General features: G+C 33.7%; 8 protein-coding genes across 8 annotated transcripts in view; 2 read left to right on the forward strand and 6 right to left on the reverse strand.

Annotated features, from left to right (window-relative positions):
* On the reverse strand, nucleotides 1-910 carry LOC133332633 (V-type proton ATPase 21 kDa proteolipid subunit c''). The gene is made up of 2 exons (XM_061541022.1): nucleotides 797-910; nucleotides 1-718 (listed from the first exon to the last, which is right to left on the reverse strand). The coding sequence occupies exon 2, from the start codon at nucleotides 658-660 to the stop codon at nucleotides 25-27; it is 636 nt and encodes a 211-aa protein (XP_061397006.1). The 5' UTR covers nucleotides 661-718; nucleotides 797-910; the 3' UTR covers nucleotides 1-24.
* A 3,410-nt stretch (nucleotides 911-4,320) lies between these two features.
* LOC133332628 (small ribosomal subunit protein eS25) overlaps nucleotides 4,321-18,190 on the reverse strand; it is a 56,079-nt gene continuing 42,209 nt past the window's right edge. The window contains exons 2-4 of the mRNA XM_061541017.1: nucleotides 5,075-5,131; nucleotides 4,554-4,830; nucleotides 4,321-4,480 (exon numbers count right to left, since the gene is read on the reverse strand). Coding sequence (XP_061397001.1) covers nucleotides 4,407-4,480; nucleotides 4,554-4,830; nucleotides 5,075-5,077 — 354 coding nt within the window. The 5' untranslated portion in view covers nucleotides 5,078-5,131 and the 3' untranslated portion in view covers nucleotides 4,321-4,406. The remainder of the gene's footprint in view (nucleotides 4,481-4,553; nucleotides 4,831-5,074; nucleotides 5,132-18,190) is intronic.
* On the reverse strand, nucleotides 6,284-7,232 carry LOC133332600 (probable 18S rRNA (guanine-N(7))-methyltransferase). The gene is made up of 3 exons (XM_061540983.1): nucleotides 7,194-7,232; nucleotides 7,099-7,136; nucleotides 6,284-7,034 (listed from the first exon to the last, which is right to left on the reverse strand). Exons 1-3 carry the CDS (start codon nucleotides 7,230-7,232, stop codon nucleotides 6,284-6,286), a joined length of 828 nt encoding a protein of 275 aa, XP_061396967.1.
* On the forward strand, nucleotides 8,878-9,414 carry LOC133332602 (iron-sulfur cluster assembly 2 homolog, mitochondrial). The gene is made up of 2 exons (XM_061540984.1): nucleotides 8,878-8,921; nucleotides 8,990-9,414. The coding sequence occupies exons 1-2, from the start codon at nucleotides 8,878-8,880 to the stop codon at nucleotides 9,411-9,413; spliced, it is 468 nt and encodes a 155-aa protein (XP_061396968.1). The 3' UTR covers nucleotide 9,414.
* On the reverse strand, nucleotides 9,650-11,233 carry LOC133332634 (protein phosphatase 1 regulatory subunit 21). Its single transcript, XM_061541023.1, has 6 exons — nucleotides 11,160-11,233; nucleotides 10,715-11,068; nucleotides 10,471-10,650; nucleotides 10,126-10,412; nucleotides 9,815-10,064; nucleotides 9,650-9,745 (listed from the first exon to the last, which is right to left on the reverse strand). The coding sequence occupies exons 1-6, from the start codon at nucleotides 11,214-11,216 to the stop codon at nucleotides 9,656-9,658; spliced, it is 1,218 nt and encodes a 405-aa protein (XP_061397007.1). The 5' UTR covers nucleotides 11,217-11,233; the 3' UTR covers nucleotides 9,650-9,655.
* LOC133332635 (nuclear cap-binding protein subunit 2) lies at nucleotides 12,840-13,487 on the forward strand. Its single transcript, XM_061541024.1, has 3 exons — nucleotides 12,840-12,910; nucleotides 12,975-13,192; nucleotides 13,265-13,487. Exons 1-3 carry the CDS (start codon nucleotides 12,860-12,862, stop codon nucleotides 13,458-13,460), a joined length of 465 nt encoding a protein of 154 aa, XP_061397008.1. The 5' UTR covers nucleotides 12,840-12,859; the 3' UTR covers nucleotides 13,461-13,487.
* LOC133332631 (peroxiredoxin-5, mitochondrial) lies at nucleotides 13,689-14,723 on the reverse strand. Its single transcript, XM_061541019.1, has 3 exons — nucleotides 14,595-14,723; nucleotides 14,083-14,217; nucleotides 13,689-14,020 (listed from the first exon to the last, which is right to left on the reverse strand). Exons 1-3 carry the CDS (start codon nucleotides 14,688-14,690, stop codon nucleotides 13,691-13,693), a joined length of 561 nt encoding a protein of 186 aa, XP_061397003.1. The 5' UTR covers nucleotides 14,691-14,723; the 3' UTR covers nucleotides 13,689-13,690.
* Nucleotides 14,898-15,366, reverse strand: LOC133332638 (ubiquitin). Its single transcript, XM_061541027.1, has 2 exons — nucleotides 15,319-15,366; nucleotides 14,898-15,253 (listed from the first exon to the last, which is right to left on the reverse strand). Exons 1-2 carry the CDS (start codon nucleotides 15,364-15,366, stop codon nucleotides 14,918-14,920), a joined length of 384 nt encoding a protein of 127 aa, XP_061397011.1. The 3' UTR covers nucleotides 14,898-14,917.

Below are 18,190 nucleotides of genomic sequence, written 5' to 3' on the forward strand. Positions count from 1 at the left end.
TTGGGTGGATAATTTTACAGTTTTTTACTCCTTGTCACCCATCTTCACTTTGGAGGTCATGTAAATACCAACAATCAGACCGAACAGGCCAATGGCGGAACCGAAAATTTCAACAATCAAAATTTTCACAAACAGGGCCGAGTTGGCGGCATCAGCCAAGGCAGCGCCGGAACCGACAACACCTACAGCAATACCACAGAACAAGTTAACCAAACCGACAGCCAAACCAGCACCGAACATAACGTAGCCAGCAGTCCAATTGTTATTCATTACGGTTTGATTGTTCATAGCAGTTTCCATCTTGAATGCTTCCAACAAACCGGACAAAACAATGGCAGTGATGAGGCCATAAATGGCCACAGCTTCGCAGAAGATAACCGAAATCAAATTCTTTGTTTTGATGCGGGGAGCCTTAACGCCACCACCCACAATGCTGGTGCCAGTCGTGTGTATACCCAAAGCAGCACCGACCACAGATAAGGCTACAGCCAATCCAATGCCCAAACAGGCCCACATATAGGGCGAGGAGACGGACAGGAACCAGCCAACGCTGACACGTTCGCCCTTGCCAGTGAAGACATGATAGAAGATCAAGACGGTGCAAGTGGCAACGAAAAGCCAGAAGAATGTTTTTCCAACAATACTGCGTAACTGGGCCATTGTTTCAGCTTAGTTTTTCTTTTTCCCCAAATTCGATAGCACTTTTCGTTGAATTTAACTGTAAATACGTTTAATTATTCTATGTGCCCAAAAAAACGGGGAGGAAACAAAAAATTCAACGGAGAAAAAAACTCACAAAAATTACAGAATATTTTCAATGACAGGTGACTACGAGAAAAACTTTCAGCCTTAATCACATGATCAAGTGCTGCTCTCTAGCGTATTAAAACAATACCAAAATATGTCTCTATTTGACAAGAAGTAGTAAGATTTTGACAGTTGCAATCGAAATAAAAAAACGTTCCCCCGGCTAACGTTCATTATAAAACAGAGATGGCGTATAGATGCGGCGTATGGGTTTTGTACGTCGTAAAAATAATAATTTCAAAAATACATTAATTTGTTGTATTTTTATGGAAATTAACAATAATAATTGGTATTTAAGTGAAAAAGGTTGTAATTAATGAGTAGCAATGTATTGGGCATTATTTATTTCCAACTTTTTGTCTAATAGTACTAATTTCTATAGAGATCTAGACAACTCTGATGAAAGTTATAGTGTAGATTTTTATACACAAAATGTAGTCGTACGCTGAGATTTTTTGTTAAATACGTTACGCGTCATAAGCTTGATAATTCAGCTGATTAGATGTCCAAAGCACATGACACTAATAACAAGTGTGTACACTTATTGAACAATAACATACAGTGAAACATGTATATACCGCCCTCATCTTCTTTGAGCTGAGTTTCTTCGTTAGATGTATCTATCATTTAGTATAACAGATTATAATACTGTATAACTCTTATGTACCAGGAATTTTGCATAGCATTATTTTGAGTACTATTTTTGTGCAATTACAACATGAATTATTAATATAATTTTTAAAAATTATTTATATAAAATTAAAAAATGACCATAGGTTTAATAGAGATGTTCCACTGTAAAAACAAATCATCAGCAATTTTGGCACACACACTCAAACCTGCACATAATCAAGTAGCGAATGGCGAAAATATCTACGTGTTGTTGTAATAAAAGCAACATTTCTAACATTTCGTTCAGCATTTATCTTGCAAACCACCCCATTGCTCCATGAGCCGTTAATTTTGACGTCACAAGTGCAAAGATTTGAATGTATCGAGTTATTATCAATTTCTTCTTCCGGAAGCGCAATCTCCAATTATTTATGGAAGCGAGAAGTAAATTTGGTGAATAGTAATACATTTTTATGATTTTCGAACACCAACTACATCAAGCAGAAATTAAAAGCTAGGCAGGCTGACTCAGGGTGCAAAAATAAGCAAATCCCTGATAGCGCCGTACAATAAAATCTTGTTATGACAAAAAATGTGTTGCGAAGCTCTCGAAAAGAAAGGAATCGAAGTCCACACCTGGACATCAAAAAAATATTTTTCGTGGGGGGACTATAAGACGAGACCATTTCAGCCTTCGTGGCGGTGGCGAATCCACATTTAAATTAATCCCTAGCTCCTGCTTGCTGGTATATATGGAGGAGCTAGGAAGAGCTTAATGTTATTCAGGCAGTTTCTGTGGTTAACCATAGTTATACGAGTATGGTTAGCCATGCCCGAATGCATTTGGGGATGTTGTTTTTGTTTTAGTGGTGACCAAGGTTGGATGGGCAAGATGTGGGTTATTGTTGCATGTCAAGAGTGGGGTAAGGGTTAGGACCACACCCCGTAGAGCGGATCAAGTTAGCCGGTGTCCGCCGAAGTCTAATCCCCGATAGATACATCCAACTTCGCAATACATCTGCCCAGAATTCAATAGACCACAAGACTTGGTCTATTGAATTGCCGGTCGAGGTTGGTTTTCAAATTTGTACAATTGTATAAATTTCTTACTAAAGTTCCGTTTAGACCCTTGTAATTTCTCTTGGTTTTTGAAATTAGCTAGGGTAAAATCGGTGCGTTTGAATTTCTGATTACAAAAATTTAATTTTCTTATCGAAAAAGTTGATACTTCCTGAGATAAAAGGCCTTCAAAATTCCGTGGGGGGCCTTTTTATAAATCTTAAAATAGCAAAATGGGTATCAATTAAAATCGGCAGAACTACAAGTTGCTAAAGTAAATTTATCCTATTAAAAAAGTGCACACTTCCTTAGAATTTCCTCATTTAATTATAAGTGTGGGTGGTAGGAATTCGGTCGGAGATTTAAGACTTTCTCCTATTGAGGAATCCATACAGATTTAATCCTAATACTCCTGACATTGAAATGCTATGCAAACAATGACACAACTATGTTCCGGTTATAGCAATGTTTATTTTATTTATTTCAATCTTAACAATGTTCTCAGTATAGAAATAATTATTTTAATGCCTTAACGACCCACCAGATTCACTCAAATTTGAAGCCGATTTAGAAATGTTTGGCGGCGGTTACAACTTGGGTCCAAACTTTGCCTATTTTTATACTATGTACTTCCAATCGTTAATGAAGTTCGAAGACGAAGTCTACACCAGTGCACACCATCGTGGTATAAGACAACAAACGTTGCACATCGTTATGTATTTACCAAACCTAGGTCCTATGAAGGGTCAATAATTTAAAATTGCATATTTTTAAATCGCATAGTTTCAGAGCAGAATTCCTTCGTTTCATCTCTACACAACACTAAAGATAGACCCATAATAAGGGTCTATCTATAATTGCTTATACTAACCAAAATATTTATGTCGACATACGAATTTTAGCGCTCCCATTCGACCGTGTATTTTTGTATACGAAGTACTTAGTTATGAATATAATAATATATATTAAGGGCCTTGTAGGCTTTCTTTGTATAGGATATTATAAATTAAAGATTAGGCCTGAATATAAAATAGAATAACGTGTGTATCATAAGATTATCAAGATATCCGTTATATATATGGCATATATTCCATAAGCCCATATATGGAAGTCCATAATTTTTGGAACAGGGGGCTCTAAAGTTCCGTTGAACTGTTCAAAACAAAAATGATTTAAAATTTGTTTTTTTTTTTCATGGCTGTCTTAAACCTCCCGTATAGTATGTATTTCGGTTTAGAGTAGTGTCATATATCAATGATTTCGCATAAGAATTTCAATAAAATAAATAAGATGAATTCGACTTAGATTTGTTCCGAACCTTGCTGCAACAAATACATTAAAATTACAACTTCGTTTCGTTATTTTTCCCAAATATAAACAAGATAATTTTTCTTCCAAAAATTGCACTATGAATAATAAATTTAAAGCCCATTTAACTAGAATTCAATATTTTGTAGCAGCTAGTTTTTAAAATAGTTTTAATTGGAAGTTTATAAGTAGCAGTTAATTGAAAATAAAATTTCTTTTGTAAAACTCAATTATAAATTATAAGTTTCTAAAACAAAAGTACATTATTAAAGTTGTTAACTGTAAGTCATGCTGTACTCAACTTAGAATATAAAAGTATTTGTTGCACAAATGCCGCTAACTAAATAAAAATCACTACAACTTATTTTTGTACTGGAAAGTAATTAAATATTTTTCATGACACTAAAAAGTCTGCGCACCCACCACAACTATTTTCTGTTTTCAAAACTTGTTTATGCCTGTGTGTGTTAACCACACCACGTTGACGTACACAATCAATCCATTTGGAAATGAGAACACATTGTTTGGTTTGGATTTTTTTTACCTTTAAGTCATTTAATACAAAAAAATATGTAAAACATGTCTCTTAGGAAGTGTTTTAAAACAAACGACAGACACATTTACGCATCATCACCCTTGGTGGCACGTGTGTAAATGACTTGAGAGGCGTGTTGGACGACTTGTTTAATCAAACCTGCAAGAAAGAAAGAAAAACAAAAATTAAAATCATATAATTGTAAAATAATTTTCGTTTTTTAAAAACATACCCTTTTCGCGCAATTCAATCAAAGCACGCTTGGCCAAGGAGCCACGGATCTTCAAACGTTCAGAGACTACAGAGGGAGTAATCAATTTGTACTGGGGAACTTCCTTGTACAACTTTTCGTAGGTAGCCTTATCGAAAAGAACTTGATTGTTCAACTTGTCCCTGACTTTTCCTTTGGACCACTTCTTCTTCTTGGCTTTGCCGCCACCGCTACCTTCCTTCTTCTTTTGTGTCTTTTGTGGCTGTTTAGCCGACGATTTTGCGTCCTTCTTTGGCGGCTGTAATTATTAAAAAAAAAACACACAATTTATTAATACACCAGGCACCACAGCATTTGTTTAATGAGGTTAGATTGAATTAGTTTTCTTGTTTTCATTTAATTCTCACTGTAGTTTCATGTTTTTTTCACATTCACTAGTGTTTGTTGTATTTTTTATTGTTAGTTGCATTTAATTTTTTTATTTTCACTTTTTTTGGTTTTTATTCGAAATTTTTGTCGAAAACATTGGCCGCACGACTTACCATCTTGGAAACCTCAAAGCAAAAAGATGGAGGACGGAAATTGTCAGTGCTACCACACTGTGCATGCGAATTTTTGACAGTTGGAAGTGTTCAGAGAGAAACATATGTTAACACTGCTATTTGCCGTTAGAGGGAGTTTGTGTTGCCATGCATTCTAAATGGAGTCGACGTAAAGCGTATATGAAATAATAGTTAAATTTTACTAATATATATAAAAATTAATAAAGAAAGTAGATAATTGTAATATTTACTTTAAACATTATTTGAAATAAAATAAAAAACAACACTAATTAACACTACTTGGAAAACTTTCAGCCGATCTAGGGTAGGTTATAACGAAAAAAAAAAATAATTATTTCCGAACTTTAGAAGTCCATATCGCTAGAAATATGAATTGGCACAATTGATGTGTAGTGAAGAAAACGGGACTACGACTGAGGCCTTCAAGTTAATTTTGTTCGGTAGAGAACGAAAGGTTGAGGAGGTTTTTTATCCTCTGTAAAAGGAAAATACCGAATTCGTCTAGAATCTTCAAAACTGAAAATGAAGTGGGATATTTATATAGGGATATGCCAAAACAAGGATCTATATTGAAAATAGTTTATCAAGAAGTTTTTTTTTTCCGGTCACTTCACTTGAGAAATGCCCGGAATCATTGGGACCAGTATATGGGATCTATGTCAAAACATTTATTTATATTGGGAATTTTCTGCAAATACGTTTTACATTCTCCACAAACAACTAGTGCTAAAATATACACCATTCCATTATAAAATTCGAATATAATCTTAAAAATGCTCTTTATCCTATTTTAAATACCTAAAATATCCTAGTAGTAGAAGAAATTAATATGCAAAATATCAAATCGAATTATTATTTAGTGCTGATGTGAGGTTTTCAATAAAATATTCTTAACATACATTTAAGGTAGGTTTTGACCCCAAAGGTTCAAAATTTAACACCCAACTGATTTGAAGTGGCTACTAATTGTTTATGATTATTATAATTTTTAAAATATGGGTATTCAAAAAAAAAATTAACATAATTTTTAGAAAAAATATACATTTATTTCCATTCTTAATATAAAGAACTTCTCATTATATATTTCTCAATTGTATATACGAATTATTCAAAAAAATATATATATTAAACGCATTAAATAATAAAGCCAATTGGTTTTCACATTGCCGCCCCACCAACAAATCAAAACTAAAAACGCGCACTGCGCTTACGGCCCGTGTATTTTGTATCCGGTCTAGTATCTTTACCTTGACGCCTTCTACGTTCCTTTTTGGCCAAAATCCAATCACGTGATTTCTTCAACGGTTTGCCTCTACTATCTTTGGTCATTTCACGTTTCTTTATATAGCTAATACGTTTCTCGTCCTCTTCATTGCCCAAGGCCTTGGGCATTGGTGCAGCACCACCTGTCATCAGGACTAAAAAGTATTTTTTCGCCTTTGTTGAATTGGGATAATCCACAACAATGCCACCATAAAACCCGGCCTTCATTGCCTGTGTTGTGACCATTTCAATTTGATCGGCATTTTCAGGATAAAATTGAAATACAGCACGGGCTGTACGTGTTAAACTTGAAAAGAGTGTGGAAAAGAATTTGTACAGTCTTTTGTGGGGATTGTGTGAAGTTTTATCGGCATTACACAACCATTGGAGAGCAGAAATGGAAATGGCTCCATCAAAGGTACCCGGTTTAAAAGGCATACCTTGTCCCATGTCGCCCAATATCAAATCTCCCTCCACCTCTCTGTCGACGGCAATGTCCAGCATAGATTTTGATATATCTATGCCAACCCACATATGATCGTTATCCTCAAGAACGCTACCCGATAGACCCGAACCGCAGCCAATGTCCAAAATTAAATACGATTCATCTTCATCTAAATTTAGTAGCTCCAAAGCACGTTCAGCCATTTCCACTTGAATTTCAATAATACGAGAGCTGTGATAATAAAAATATAAATAATTAGGAAATTATATTCCCAGGAAATAAATTGTTTACTCACTTGTTTGAATATTTTTTGGCTTCATCGTCATTGTAGAACTAAAAATGTAAGATATTTTTATTGCTATTTTTTAATAAATATATAATAGTACATACAATTTCTGGAGGAGCAGAATGTTCAGGTCTTCTGGCCATTATTTTAATTATTTAAATAAAAATATTAAAAATAAATTAAGAAAATCTGTAATTTATTTTTATTTTCTGCACGTGTTGTTGTTTACGTTCGAGGACTAGTGTTGTGAAAACATTAAGCAACTACCAATTTCTAGATAACCTTTGTTTAAGGAGCACCTTGAAATAGAACGTATCACGAGTGGCAAAATGTTGCCAACCATGTGAAATATTATATGGAAAAATTTGACAGATGATCGAGACCATGGCACATTGAATAGAGAGTCCATTTAACGCAGCTAATGTCTTGATTAACTGTCAAAGTGGGTAATTTCTTCTTGAATTCAATGTGCAGTGTATGTATGTTTACATTTGGCTGGTGCATGATGCAATAATAAGGTGATGTATACAACAAAAACCTCTGTTTTTTATTCGACCATCTGTGAAATTTTATCTAGTGATATTTCTCATGGTTGGCAATATTGCACATCGAATTCAATTAGAACGCACTTTGACAGTTATTCAGATAGTCAGCTGAGCCATAATTCTAATTCGGTTAATCATCCTCTGTACATGAAACTGTGTTATCAAAATAAAAAGAAGAAATAATTAGAATTAATTAAAATGAAAACAAATGCAACAAGCCGTTCTGTTCATTTGACACATTTTTAACATTTTACCAAAAACGCGAAAAATGAATGGAATGTCAGGTTTTCTTTTCAAAATTGTGTTGGGGATATGATTTACATGTTTATTTACTCACAAATCATTCAAAAATCTTCTTACATATGTTGTAAAAATCATCTTCAAAAAAATCGATTTTCGAATATATTTTGTATTTTTGTTTTCAAAACATTACACACACAGTCACACATTTTGTATATGATTTTAGCATAACAAGCCACAGTATGAAAAAATTGTAACTTATTGGTTGCTATGGTCTACCTTGAATAATTGTACCATGGGGGTACATTCATGCACATGTCTACTTGCCACAAGTAAAATTGGGGCTATTATATCTATTATATGGAAATCATTCAGAATCTATACAAATCATCGATTTTAAAACAGCGTAAATTAAAAATAAAGAAGGTGCACGAACCTGATATGTGCAATCTATTTAATTAGTAATTATGTTCCACACGTTTACACTTAGTTTATTACTTATTATGCTATTTAAATAAATCCTGTTAAAGTACGTTTACATTTAACCGGATTTCGTTAACCCAGTGGGTTTCAATTGTCAATTCCTTTGCATATATGTCAAATAAATCTCCATAAAGTAGTTTAACCCGGTAAAAAGTTCTAATGTATATGCCGTTTTAGTTAAATCGAGTACGATGTAAACGAGAACGTAAATTCTCTTATTTTATAGTCCATAGAACAATGTGTTATCATGTTATAGTGAATACAAAAACGAAGTGTAATTCAATGAACTAGTTCGTTCAACAGCTGATCAACTGTTCAATTGTGATCAGCTGTTGGTTGGTCCTACTCTCGTTTGTTTTGATTCTCATTCGCCAGGTTGGTCCTCGTCTCGTTTGCTTTCACCTCAGCTTATATTACGACTATTCGCTTATTACGACTATTGCAAAGCATCTTGCATAAATAAATTAAATAAAATTACGACTATTGTAAAGCATCAGGAGTATATATAATACAAAACAAAATGGCATCCTTATTAAGAAATCTCATACGACCTGGCCAGGGAAGGTATATATTGTATATATTTCACAATAATAATATAAATACATCTAAAAACTAGTTTTAATTTTATATAGTTTTTGTTTACATCAACGAATTCCCATGCTAGCAGCGGAAGCCCTGAACCCCAAAAACTATTCAAAAGCCGCATCCTCACCCACTACCTCGTCGGATCAACAACTTGTTATCAGTGATTCATGTCTCAAGCGGCTAAAGGAAATATGTGGAGATGGTAGCTTTTTACGTATCACCGTAGAGGGTGGTGGCTGCTCAGGATTTCAATATAAATTTGATCTGGACACCAAATTAAACGACGACGATTTACAATTTGGTAAAGATGATGCCAAAGTTGTCATCGATACGGTTTCGTTGGAATATTGTAATGGTGCCACCGTCGACTATCATACAGAATTAATTCGTTCCGGTTTTCGTATGCTGGCCAATCCGAAAGCTGAACAGGGCTGTTCTTGTGGATCATCGTTTGCCATAAAATTGGACTAGAGAGATCTATGTGTTAATTGTTATACGATCAAAAAGAAATCCAACTAACTGTGGTTTGACTATGTCGTTTAGATTATATACAAAGACGTTTTTATTTTTTCTGTTGTTGTTTACAATTATAAATTAGGACCAGACGCAGCAGACGCGCGTCTAGTCAAAAAGCGCTTATTACATAAATAAATACACAATTTTTGACTAACAAAAAAAGAATTGTCAATAAACTACACAGATGAGACAACAAATTATTTACTGGCAGCTAACTGTTCGCTTAGGCTAATAATCTGTTCGGTGAGAACACTAATCTGTTCATCGTAGTTAACTCTTGTGGTAGTCTATAAAGATTAGAAAACAAATGTATTATGATATAATTTGATTTTTGTAATATTTATATCAAACATTACCATGTCTTCTTCCAGTAAATGCAGTGCTTGATTAATGCTTTCAATCTGGTCGTCTTTGTTTTTCAGTTCTTGTGTAGCATTTTCGAGACAAATTTGTAAATTATCCACTTCAGTTTCTACACTGCGCACTTTGGATTCGGCCCATACTTTATCTTTGAGTAGGTCTTCCAGTTTCTTACTCAAATGATTGAATATTAGTAGTTCCTTGCTGCATGGCATTGCATGGTGATCCTTTCCAGAGTCTCTCTTGCTATAAATTAAGGAAGAGAACATTAAATAAATATTATTTTATTTAATGTAAAAATACCCACTTTTTGCCATCTGCAAATGAAGGTATAATAGTAAGGCCTGCAGCTGTTGTTGTGCTGTTACAAGATGAATTTGCCCGATTTTCTTCCTTGCCTTGCAAACTTGTTTCAGCTATTTCCATTGAATCGGCATACAGTTTACTTAGTTCATATTGTGAACGCCAATGTGCCACTTCTTGTTCCAAGGCATGAATGCGACTTTCAATTTCCATTTGATGAGATGTTGGATGATGGTTGTGTAAAGGTGTATTCTCGCTGCCCGATGCACTTAAAGCATCTTCACTGCCCAGCTAAAGATGAAAACATAATGTAATTTAAGTTAATACATTTTTTACCTGTCTTACTTACCATGCTTGCTGCTTCGACAAGCTTTGTTTCCAGTTCTTGATTTCGAGATTGCAGTGCTTCGATATCTTTACGTAAACGCCTTTCACTATCGGCATGCTCAATATTACGTTTTTCTATTGTATCTTCCATGTTTTTGATGCGTTCAACATGTAACTGCAGACTTCTTTCTTTGTCATCGATCTAATGGAGGGAAGGAAAGCGAATTAATTAAATCATAAAATGTATTTATTCGACGACGATATACCAGTGAAGTCAGCTCAGCATTTTCAATAATTTTTTTCTGTAACTCCTCAAAGATTAATGCATCCTGTGAGATATCCCCCTTGTTACCCATAGCATTGGTGTGCGAGGCATCATTTTTATCGTGGTGGCTTCGTTTCTTATCTTTATCCTTTTTGCGCGCTTCACTTGTGGCCAATTCTTCTTGAAGTGCGGCTACCCTTAGTTCCAACTGCTTGTTACGAAAACCCAACGAGTCAATTTCTTGTTCTGCCCGCCTGGCCTCTAGCTCTTTCTGTTTCAGCTGATCACGTAGATTGGAATTTTTTGATTGTTCCTCCAATATGCCTTTTCGCAATACTGAAGCCTGAGCCCTTATCTAGATAAAACCAAAAAATACAAAAATGATCCGTTTAACAAGAGTGCTTGCTATTCATATCAATGGGCGTTTTTCGGCCAACTTGACATACCTTTGCATATTCGCTGGCTAACTTTTGATATTTATCTTCGGCAACGAATCCCTCCATACTTTTGGCATTGATCATTCATTCGATTAGTAATAGTGCAACATGAACATTTTATCACAGATTTTCGTGTACATTTAAACAACAATATCAGTTTTATTTTTGATTTGCAGGCAAAGTAAAATGCATAAAAATACTTTGTGAGATGTTTATGATTAATCCAACAACAAATGTTTTGCAAATACCACACTGGTACGGTATTGTGTGGATATTATATTCCAGGGGAATATAAATTTCCAGATATATGTGGCGGTTTTATTTTAATTCGTTTTTAGTGGATTATTGCCAGTATTTGCCTTTTTTAATAATTACTTCACATTTGGCGATAAATACATGTAGCTCTCTTTCCCTCAGTTAACAGCTGTCATTTGTTGTTTTACCCTTCTTCTTCTTGTAGATTATATGAAGTTGGCAACGTTAATGACAAATTAATGCCAACTTTGCGTATATTAAAAAAATAACATATAAAACGAAAAATGAATGACAAATTTTCTTCCTAAAATCGAGTGAAACCGATTAAATGCCGAATCAGTGTTTATTTTCCTAATCAGACTAAATTTACAATGATTTATCTTAAGAATTTAAATCACCTTGCAGCAAGGTTTATTTGAAATCATGAACGGAATCATGATACTAAATGAATGCCAAATTTTCTTTCTAAAATCGAGTGAAATCGATTAAGTGCCGAGTCAGTGTTTATTTTCTTAATCAGACGAAATTTACAATGATTTATCTTAAGAATTTAAATCACCTTGCAGCAAGGTTTATTTGAAATCATGAACGGAATCATGATACTAAAGAGGTGCAACGCTATTTTTGTACAAAAAAGAAAGAAGTTTTTCACAAATTACCAAAATATGCAACTGTTTTCACATCTTGTTTTTTATATTCAATAGTAGTCAAATGTAAAAACAAAAGAAAACAAAAGTTATTTACAGAATTTTTGCTATTATAGCCTTTAGCATTTAGTTTGGATTTTCCAAATATCGCAGAAACATTTAAATTGTTATAATTTTTCTTTTCATTTTAAAATTGCAATTTGCCCATTGAACTGAGAATATTTTCACAAATCAATAATGCTTTTCGTTTGAAGCTATTGCAATATTTACGTAGTCCTGGTAATTGCATTTAATATTCTGCCAAATATTCTAATGCTTTTTGATTAACTGTATGTTTTTTATTTACATCTAATGTGGAATTGACTATTTAACCCACAATTCAGTACAATGTAAACGTACATTCTACTTTATTCGCAGAAGAATATATTTTTATATATTCTGACATTTTCAAAATATGGCTTACCCATGTAAAAAATATTAACTGTCAAGTGCATAGTTTCTACTTGAATTCAATGTGCAATGCTGCCAACCATGAGAAATGTTTATAGATAAAATTTAACAGATGGTCGGGAAAAAAACATTTTTTTTTTTTGTTTTGATACATCACTTATTTCTACCACGACTTTCAACTTTGCCAATTCTGTTTTGGCGTTTTTTACTGTTATGTATTGGCAACGCGCATTAAATTAAAACATATGGCCGTCGTTGTCACATTTTGACATATTAAAGAAGCGGTGGCGTTGTTTTAGCATTTTTTATACGAGTAAACAATTTTTTTTCAACAATTCTAGAAAAAGGTCCTTAAAGATGTCTGGTAGTTCTATAGAACTTAGCTCCTACCGTGATCAGCACTTCAAAGTGAGGAAAAACTCGATTAATTGTTGGAATGAAATTCAAAAGAGAAAATTTCTTTTTTTAACAGGGTTCACGTTCGGAACAAGAGCGATCTCTGCGGGAATCGACCACATTATATGTGGGCAATATGTCCTTTTACACAACCGAGGAACAAATTCATGAACTATTTTCAAGATGCGGAGAGGTGAGACGAATAATTATGGGTTTGGATAAATATAAAAAGACACCATGCGGATTTTGTTTTGTAGAATATTACACCCGTGCAGATGCGGAAACGGCAATGAGGTGGGTGTTCTGTTTACTTTTTGGAAATGACCAGAAATGTTAGTGACATTTGTTGTAATTTCTTGTTTTCAGATATGTTAATGGCACAAGACTGGACGATCGCTTGATTCGTGTGGATTGGGATGCAGGCTTTATAGAAGGCCGACAATATGGCCGTGGCAAAACCGGGGGACAAGTACGTGATGAATATCGTACAGATTATGATGCCGGTAGAGGTGGATATGGCAAACTCTTATCACAAAAATTAGAAATCGTTCCGAAATGTTAATTAAGTTAGTTTTGTATTTTTAAATAAAAAAGTGTACAAAAAACATTTTTAGGATGTTTTGTCTATAATTTTCTTTATTCGTTATATTCCATCTACAGTTTATAGCCTACGCTTGAATTATATATTTTTATATTTTTCAATTGACAGCTTACACGTTCTACGTTCCTATTTGATATTCCGGTAGATAATGCATTTAACTAATGCAATTTAATTGCATTAATGTTAATCTCTTATTTTTTACCCAAATTATTGGCCAAAGAGCAGCTTAAGCCGGTGCCATCAGGCTCGACGTTCAATTCAACGACTTGTCCATTTTCCACAACCATGGAAAAACGCTTGGCACGTACACCGCCCAATGGTGGCAAGTCAATGGTCAAATCCAAGGCTTTAGCAAAAGCGGCAGAAGGATCGGCCAACATGCGTACCTTTCCGGAGGCATTGTGTTCCTTGCCCCATGCCGACATTACGAATGGATCATTTACTGAGACACAAACAATTTCATCAATTTTCTGTTGTGACTTCAAGCTATCAGCTGAGGAGACATATCCGGGCAAGTGTGTCTGAAATTAAAATACATATTTAAAAAATAATTCCATAGTTTGTAATATTTGCTAACTATTACCTTGGAGCAGCCGGGAGTGAAAGCACCTGGAACACCAAATATTACAACTTTCTTGCCGGAAGTCAAATCACCAGTATTAATCTTGTTGGCTGGAGAATCTTCGAACAGATCCACAGAGGGCAATTTTTCGCCAACCTATAAACAATTTAAGAAAGACGTGTGATAATTTCGTTCCCAGATTGCAGAAATGTTTATGCTCTCTAAGCGATAATCAATACTTTGCAAATAGTAACTCAATTCCCGGCTCTTTGCAACTTACAATAGTTTTCATTTCCGTATTGGTTGTCGTGTAACCAAATGGTTATGTACTTCTGTCAAAAAATGCTAAATTTTTTTGGAAGAAATTGCAACTTTTCGAGAATGTAACATCATGCTTTCACATATTATAATTAGGATTACAATCTGATTTTTCAAGTACTTCCGCAATAATTACATAATATACACAAATCGTTTGAGCCTTTTTTCTGAGATTCCAAAAATAAAACCATATAAATGCCAATCCCGGAACATACCTTAATGGGAGCCATTGCGTTCAACGTTGTAGAGATTTGACGTATCGATTGCAACTTCGAGAAAGTATTTTGGAATATAACGCGACCAATTTGCATTTTCTCGTCTTCTCTCGTTTCTTCTCAAATGATATATGAGCTGCATATACTATAGGCGGCCGACCATATGATAGCAGCAGCAGCAGGCAGAATGTCATAATCAATAATTAGAAAGAAAATACAAAATGGCATTGCCAACCTTATTTTAGATTTTATTAATTAATGGATAAAAAAACACGAAAACACAGCTTGTTGTTACAATGAAAAAAGAGAGAAAATAAACTAAATCAAACAACATGGTCCGAAGCCAAACGCTCTATGTCATCCAGACTGAATCCCTTTAGTTTCTTTTCCAAGTCCAACATAAATTCCTTGGTGAGGGCGGCCGATTGGGTTTCATTGTAGTATTTGCGGAAAGAGCGATGAATAATGTCTTTGATGTCTTGTTTGACAATTATCAAATTTAGTTTCACTTCATTACTCTTTATGAAGGGATATGAGGACAGGGCTCGATCACCACTTAATGTACGTCCAAGTAATAAAAGCTTCTGGGAATCCTTGGGAATACCAAGCCTCGTTTCTATTTCCTGTTTGATCTCATTGATGGTGGTGCTCGGTTCAACCTAATGACAGGTGATAAAATTGTAAATAATCATGTACAAAAGAATCATGTGATGTTAGTACTTACTTCCAAATGACATTCTTGCCCATTCAATACTTTAATAGAAACTTTCATCATTTTTTATTTTATATTTCTTTTAATTTGTCGGAGTTCCCTGTAAAAATGTTTGTTTTTTATTTTGCTGCCTGCCTACAATTGAACTGTTGTGTGAATTATCACAATTCACTTGGCAGAACTGTTGAAACTAGTGTTCATTTGATTCATTGCTCTTGTTGATGCATTCACATCCAACTTGTTTTTTTATTTGACATGTTAAAATCATGGTATAATAATAGAAGGTAACAGCAAGTGTTGTTGTACAAAAAACGATACAACAACCACATGGAAATTTGTTGTTGTAAGTTCTACTAGTGTCAACTCATTTGACAGAAAAATGTAAACAAACAAACAAATTATCATCAAATTATTTTTATTTTTATAATGAAATATTTTCGAATTCTCAAAATAAAAATTGAAAAACATGAATGAAAATCTATCAAATTTATATTTCTATCGCTTCTACATCTTTCCTATAATTGAGCCATTGCCACTTATATGTGTAACACAAATGATAATGCAGGGAATTGCGAGTTATTCCATGAAGAAAGTTTTGCTTCCTCAAACTTTCCCAACAGGCAGATTGAGTAAATTGAATACGGGAGCAAATTTAATAAAGAACAATTTCAAATTGTATGCGTTCTCAATTTTCCTGTTGGGTGATTTTTAAAAACATAATTTGTCAAATTCATATTGACACTAGTATTACGTTGGAATCAAATCAGCTGGGATTTGCTGTTACCTTTTATAATTGTACCATGTGTTAAAATAAAGGAAATAAAATCATGTTTTTTTTATTTTTGATGTGACATTATGTTTACATTGTCCCAATTTAGATTAGTCGAGTTTACTTGCGGTAAGTATTTGTTTGTAGCAGAGAGGGGCAAGGGGAATAGAAATGCTCGTACCGGCATTTTTCTAGCAATTCGTTTTGTATATTTCGTATTTGTTGACATTTTATATTTATTTAAATGTGAAAAAACTATTTGTAACAAATAAAAAAAATGAAATCGAATTGCTGTGTATAAACGCATGAAGCAAGTTCAAAAGAGAACGATAAGAATTGCCGCAAGTAAACTCGCCTAAGTGCATAACATGGTACAATTATATAAGGTAACAGCAAATAACAGCTGATTTGATTTAACATCTGCCAAATGATGTTGACTCTAGTAAAACTTACAACAACAAATGTCCATGTGGTTGTTGTATTGTTTGTTGTACAACAACACTTGCTGTGACCTTCTATTATTATACCATGAGTTCATACTTGAATTCGATGTGCAATGCTGCCAACCATGTGAAAAATATAAGGAAAAATTTGACAGATGGTCGAGACAAAATCAAAGGTTTTTGTTTTGATACATCACCTTATTATTGCATCATGGAAAAAACTATGACATTTTGTTTGTTTTGTAATTAATTTTGTGGTAAGTGTAATTCTTATGAATATTGAGAAATGCAAAAAAAAAAAAAAAAATAAAGTCAACAGTAACAGTTAATCAGTAAATATTGTTAAATTGCAATTTTAATACATTTTTATATTTTTTGTATGCTGTCCTCAAAAGGATCTTAAACGTCAAATTTGGCGTATTGTAACGACTTTCATAATACCGATTTGTGGTATAAGTGCGACAGGGCCCAATTATCGACACGACAACACCAACCGTAATTAGGGTGAGGTTCACCAATCCTATGGATTATATTTGACTTATACGCTATGGAATTGACATTTGGATCAATAATCCAACAGAAACAAGCAATTGTTAGGAAATCAAAGTAAAATTAGTTATATTTATTTATGTTTAATATATAATGTATCTCAGGCTATGTATATTTGTCAGCAGATACGTATTAATGGCCTTAAGGCTTTATGATACAAAAATTTGAAATAAATAAATAAAAAATTTTTAAAAATCCACGGCCAAAAATATTTGAAAAATATCTTTAAACTAAAACAGCCATTTTTACAATTTAAATACTAATAGGTATTGACAATATATTTATGTTCTTAATACAAATTCCACATAAATGCTTAATAATAATTTCAATCGACAATTTATTTATTTACTCAATACAATTTAATTCAATTAAATTGTATTATGATAAAATTAATGATCTAGTAAGTTTCAAAATATTTTAGTGTAAACATCCCATGAACAATGACAGCAAGACAATCGCAGACTCTACGCTTTACGCCATTACCAACAAAACGACGTCACACGTCATGCAATAGTTGGTCAACATACCAAGTCTTATGTCGTTGCGTGTGTGATATGGCTACTCTGGTCAGTCAGTAAACGTCGTTCTTTTTCGCAAATGAAAAAAAGAAATTCGCGAAGATTTATTTTACAAATAATTATCTAATAATTGTTAAGAAAATAATCTATTTACGGTGTATTTAATATGTATGTCTGAAAAAGGTGAAATCGAAGTTGAATGCAGTTTGTAAAATAAAAACAAGAAAATAATCGAATAAGAATTTGTTATCGCTTGATTGCTCTTCTTCATGTTCGACGATCGACTTTCTAGATTTGGTTGGTGTTGAAAGTGCTGCAAATCAAATAAACCATTTGTAGTAGTTCCATATCCATTTTATTGAAGAATTATTATAGGAGGAAAAGAAGAGAAACTTAAATAGAGAAAAAAACATAGTGCGCCTCTATAAAAAAGAAATATAGAACGAAGAAGACATCAAAAAAGGTTGACAAACGGCTAACGCGTTTATAAGTGCGTTCGCGAGTGTGTGTGTGCGCCGCGTTCAGAACGACGATCCCCCGTATTACAATTGTTCCCATCGGTCTGCAACAAGAACACATCACATCATATATTTTTTTGTTAAATA

The sequence above is a fragment of the Musca vetustissima genome, unplaced genomic scaffold (assembly GCF_032173495.1).
Source record: "Musca vetustissima isolate MV318-11 ecotype Yass unplaced genomic scaffold, APGP_CSIRO_Mvet_v1 utg2910, whole genome shotgun sequence".
In the NCBI taxonomy this organism is placed as follows: Eukaryota; Metazoa; Arthropoda; class Insecta; order Diptera; family Muscidae; genus Musca; species Musca vetustissima.